At 40.4% G+C, this 6000-nt stretch overlaps 1 protein-coding gene across 1 annotated transcript in view; it reads right to left on the bottom strand.

The window, feature by feature from the left end:
• Window positions 1-4226: 4226 nt before the first annotated feature.
• The window catches only part of Vta1 (vesicle trafficking 1), a 74802-nt gene continuing 73028 nt past the window's right edge, over window positions 4227-6000 (bottom strand). Inside the window, exon 8 of the mRNA XM_060380228.1 lies at window positions 4227-4781. Coding sequence (XP_060236211.1) covers window positions 4636-4781 — 146 coding nt within the window. The 3' untranslated portion in view covers window positions 4227-4635. The remainder of the gene's footprint in view (window positions 4782-6000) is intronic.

Here is a 6000-nt window from a genome sequence, read left to right as displayed (position 1 = left end):
AATTCCAAATGCTTTGTTGCCCCTGTAGCATGTATAGCTCCTGGTCTCTGCATAGTAACACCAAATAATCAATGACCCTAGATTTTCCAATTTTCTCCTCTATTCAAATCCTCTTTGTTTACTCCTTGTTTCTCTGGGAAGTCTTCAGATTCAATCTGTGTTGTGAAATCTTGCCTGACTTCCTCAGGCAGAACTATGGTACTGATACCTCACCTCCAACGCCCCATACCCAACTTCGAATGCAGCATTACCATGTCCGTTCCCAATCTCTAATGTACTATTCACTATGTCCTGTACCTGACATCTAAAACAGTGTCACTATGTTAAATTTTGATGGCACATCTCAGAATACTTTATTTTTTAACAAGTGACTAAACCATTTCATATTTTTTATCAAGATCACTCAACTATGAAACCAGCTTTCCATATAATGATAGACATGGGCTAACACTACACATTCATTTTTTCCCTTCCAAACTCAGGATTTAAATAGAGCCTTGGTCTTTCAGATGGAGATTTAATAGAAGAAATAACTAATAACAAAAGTTTTCGTTTAGTTTTAAATTGACACCCACATCCCAGTCTGATCCATAGTTGAAGGCTAATGAAAAAGCAGTGATGCTATTTTGCATCTTAAAACTGGCAAATTGAGACTCAGGGTTCCCTTGTGATGTGGTGTATCTTCAAGTCAACAAACTAGCCTACTGGACTAGATATTCAATCCATGTTTTCTATTTGCTGGAGTCATTGATTTCAGACCATAATCTAGAATGTACACTAAATATGAACTTTCAAGTTCATTCTTCTTGATCTTTTCTTTTTACTTCCAACATCTGTCCACTGCAGTAGATGGCTCAGCCAGCAGAAAATCCTAGCTGCTGTACACCAGCCCATCCACCGCCAACAGAAACTGTCTGCAGATCCCCATACTGTGGAAGCCACTCATAACATTGTTCTGGTGGTGTGCCTATATGAATACTTCTTGTCTGAAATAGTTTGAAAGTGACTCGAGTGTGCAGCTTTGTAAGGAGATGGGAGGACCCATGTTTCAGGACAGGCAGGTGGAAAGACGAAGTGAGTTCATGTATGTAAAGTCGCTCAGGAGCAGTGTCTGGCATGTAGTACATACTCACCACATACTTCTCTATTAAAACAAACAAACAAACAAACATAGAATTCTGTGACCTTTTTCAAAAGCAAACTTTCCTATGGATGAAGACTTGTTTAGGCCCCCAAACAGGAACTTTTGACTTAACTGCTTTGCTGAACAAAATGAGTAGCTAAAAAAAGGGTGGGGCTGGGTGAAGAGAGGAAGCCATGCACATAATCAAAACTCTTCAGCTCTTGTCTTTTCTTTCAAAACCGGAGGTCTTTCCCACAATCTGCTTCCTTCTGTAATGAGCACAGGGAAACCTCACATTTTTGGAAGTTCCCATCATACACAGGGTAGCACCTCAAGATATTAAATTTCCAGAATGTCAGTGAAGAGATGTTTCTAGGCACAGTCCTGAGGCCAGCACGCCTATTTGGTCAGGCGGGACATGGGAACTATTCTTGGCCCTGGCTTCAGCTGAGCACTGGCCTAGCAAGATATTCACAACAAGCGCTGTTGACAGAACTTTATCTTATTTTTCACCCCTTTCTGATACACTGGTAAAACACTGCCATCAGTTTTATTTGGGATGGTCTTAAGAACTCAGGAACAGTGCACTTCAACTACAATGAATTCTGCAATGCTCCCAGCCGAGATCACATTTCAAGTTAACTTGGGTCAGTACTCACTTCTATATTCTTCCTCATACCCAGTTTACAGGACTCCTTCGGTTTAATACATTGGGATTGTATACTCTCTGTGGCTGCTGGTGGCTCGAGCCAACCTCTCCCACTCTAATCTGTAACACTCTTAACTGGCCTCCTAACTCGCAGTTCTCCCCTCCCCAGCCTTTCTTCACACCCACAGCTATAGAAGCCCCTTAAAAACCGCTATCATCACGGCAGGCCAAGCTTCTCCTCAGCACCGGCCTGCTGCTATTCATCTTATTTGAAGCCAAGTCCCTCACGGTAACTCTGTATTCTCCGAAGGCCTTCTTCTGGCTAATCAGACTTCCTCCCACATACGCTGTGACATTATTTCTTCCCTTTCACCAATCGCACAGCACTATAGCTGTGTGCTACCTCTTCTGCTCTTTCCTCTGTGAGGCCAATCTGAATGGTCACATATCCGGTCTCCTGGCCCTTGATTTAGTTTCTCTGCAACACTTACTCTTCAACATGGAAATTTCCTGAATGTAGTTAGTGAACATTATCATGAGTGCTCAGGTGTGACTGAACTGATGTCTTCTGGACCAGGTGTGCACCTTCGGGAAGTACTGCTTTGTCAATCCCACTTTTGTCTTCCATTCTTTTTGATCTGGACAGGGCTAACCCACTCAAACTTTAGCGTCACTAGACAAAATATTTGTCAAAGCACAGAAGGCTGAGGCCCACTGCTGGAGTTTCTGACTGTGACAGCTGAGGAAGCACCTGAGGACTACCATTTGGCAAGCATCCTTGAGAAAAACTGATCAAACATAACATGTGGTAACTTTTATTAAGGATGGCCATTTCCTCCTCATTAGAATGAGGAGGAAAACTCATTCTAAACTGAGATAGACTTTATTTTTTGCCATTTGCTCCTGATAGAAAACATACCAGGTATAAAGCAGCATATTGTAAAATACATGTTACATAAGTGAAAAATTCTTATCTCGTAACATCAAAAAACATGCTCTAACTTATACAAAGAAATAGATATAAAGATATTAAATATAGTTCAGTTCCCTCACTCAAGAAAACATTTCCTGATACTTGGAAAATAAATTATTATGTTACGCCATTTTAAAGCATCTAGATGAGTAATGAACATGTATGGAATGCTACCGTGTGCTAAGCTAAAGCAAATGGCATTTCACACAAATATACAAGAAAACCTTACAGAGAGGAGCTCTGGGTCGGACCAGTACACTTCAGGGCTGTCTCTTTACCTCCATGTGCTCTGCCAACTGAGAGTACAACAGGAAGTAACAGTTTTGCTTCTAATGTGCAACAGTGTCTAGGTTTGCATTAAAATTTGCTACACTCTACTTATGCCTGTTGAGATTAACCATCCTTGTCACGTTTTATTTCTGATGTTCTATAGAACCATACCAGAGTACTGGATTTTCAGATGCAAATGCTGAGCCAGAGTGATGTTCATTTCATGAGAGCACTTTCCAGGAGATGTATTCCGGACATTCTTTGTGATGATGTTGACAGTTCAGTCACTATGTGTTTCTGTTCTATCAAACTGTGCACAGTAATATACTGAGGTAAAGAGAAACTGACACAAATGAGTCAGTGACTTTTTCTCTCCAAGTAGGTTAGAACAGATTTTCACATTTTCTTTTCTTGAAGGGCTAAAAAGTAAACATTCAGATGTATAAACCAAGAAACTCTCCAATTGTGAAAACCACCCAGAAAAAACATAAATGAATGGGTAAGGTATCTTTCCTATAAGACCCTATATGACAGTAAACTCTTTAAGCCATGGCCTGTTGTTCCCTGTGTTAAATAGATATCGTGGGCCATGGTCTGCCATTCTTGTTATAAGTAGAGTCTATGTTCTCTATTCTAAAGAATTCCAATCTAAATGGCAAAAAAGAAACGGCCCAGACAAATTTTAGGTGAATTTGTCAAATTCACCTTTTAAATAAAAACATTTAATAAAAAGATATTCTAACCATGCAAATCAAAACATGGTTGGCTCTGCAGTACACCGAACAAATTAAAGAATCCTTGTATTAATGTCCATAAAATATACATGCAGGCAGTGCTTAAGCCCTACAAAATTTATTAAAACTTAACCAGGAACCCAAAGTCCAATGGATTTCCTTATCATTCCATCTACACTCTACAACTCCAGCTCAAAGCATGCAAGCATTTGGATAGAATTCTTTTCATCATTTTGTAATACATAAACCAACTGCAACTGAAGAACATCAACCCACTGTGTCAGTGGGTAAAGGAAGTCACTGCAAGCCAGTGTTATTTTCCAGTGTAAGGTGATTCAGTGTGTATCCTTCCATGACCATTATTTTTACAGCTATATCTAAAGATGAGTATAAATTACATTTAATCTCTCTTATAATTTACCACATTTAGATTTCACATTTGACTTGTAAACACTAAGAGAAAAAAAAGCCAGAATCTCAAATCCAGAATATTCTGGTAATCTTTATTAAAAGTTTAATTTAGAATATTATAACAACATAATATGGTTTGTCCAAATATTATGGATTTTTCAAAAACTTTCTATAGTGTGTATAAATTACGAAAGCTTATACCCAACATGATTTCCTATGGGGACATTTTCATTCCTTGAAGCAGGGTTCGATGCTAAACATCAGCTCTACACACTCAAGAGATAACTGGATCCACTGAATGGACAATGACACCTGGCTGAAGCAGCTGATGAACGCCTCTGAAACACACAGGAGTCATTGTCTTCCTCAGTGGAACTGAGGTCTTCTGTAAAACCATGCTCCTGAAAGGCTGACAAAAGTGTAATGGATTGTTAGTTCTATATGCAGAAAACACATGGGTTCCACACCAGAGGCTTCACTCGCTGCCTGTTGTGAGCAGCCTGAGGGCCTTCTGGAGGTTCTGCACAGCAGTGCCCACGTCTTCATATTGTAGTGCACTGCCAGCATATTTGCAGTATTTCTGAGCTCTGGCGAAGTCCTCTGGAGTCAGGCGAACATCCCCTGAAAGAAGCACATTCAGACACAACACTGATTACATCACGCTGTGCTGTTACTTAGCCATTTCAACTGAAGATGAAACAGCATATTCATGCTTATGTAAAAAGACAATCTTTGTTTTTCTAATGTAAACCAGATACATTCTAATAAAAATAACTCATATGTACACAGTTTTCCATCAATAAATAATAAAACAGAAGTCTGTATTTTAGCAAACTGGCTGTGAGGCCTGTGAGGCGAAAGAAAACGAAAATCCCTGGTTGTGTGAAAGAAGAGAAGCAGCTTGGTGTTGACACTAGACTGCAGAGGCTCTCTTCATGGAACACCATGAACAGACTAAACCCTTCAGACTTCACTTGAGCTAGAATATAAATATGTCCTCCATTAAAAGGGGGTGGGGATAACAATCTATGCAGAACATGAGTACTTTTTTTGATAATCTTTTTTCTTTTTTCATTTATATTTTATTAACTACAGTTTATTCACTTTGTATCCCACCTGTAGCTCCTTCTCTATTTCCCTCCCAATTCCACCCATTTCCCTCTCCCAGTCCACTGAGAGGGGAGGTCTTCCTCCCCTTCCTTCTGATCCTAATCTATCACGTCTCATCAGGAGTGGCTGCTTTGTCTTCCTCTGTGGCCTGGTAAGTCTGCTCCCCCTCAGGGGGAGGTGATCAAAGAGCAGACTAATCAGTTCATGTCAGAGACAGTTCCTGTTCTCACTGCTATGGAACCCACTTGGAGATTGAACTGCCATGGGCTCCAGCTGTGCAGGGGTTCTACGTTTTATCCCTGAATGGTACTTGGTTGGAGTATCAGTCTCAGAAAACACCCCTGTGCCCAGATTTTTTTGGTTCTGTTGTTCTTCTTGTGGAGTTCCTGTCCCCTCCAGGTCTTACTATTTCCCACTTCTTTCATAAGATTCCCTGCACTCTGTCCAAAGTTTGGGTATGAGTCTCAGCAACTGCTTTGATACACTGCTGAGTAGAGTCAGAGGCCCTCTGTGGCAGGCTCCTGTCCTGTTCCCTGTTTTCTCCCTCTTCTGATGTCCTTCCTCTTTGCCTTTCTGAATGCGGATTGAGCACCTTAGCCAGAGTCCTCCTTCTTGATTAATTTCTTCAGGTGTACAGATTTTAGTATGTTTATCCTGTATTATATGGCTAATATCCATTTGTAAGTGAGTATATGCCAAGTGTGTCTTTCTGCTTCTGGGATACCTCATT

Source organism: Meriones unguiculatus, chromosome 3 (genome assembly GCF_030254825.1).
Source record: "Meriones unguiculatus strain TT.TT164.6M chromosome 3, Bangor_MerUng_6.1, whole genome shotgun sequence".
Taxonomy (NCBI): domain Eukaryota; kingdom Metazoa; phylum Chordata; class Mammalia; order Rodentia; family Muridae; genus Meriones; species Meriones unguiculatus.
This window is presented reverse-complemented; position numbering and strand designations above follow the sequence as displayed.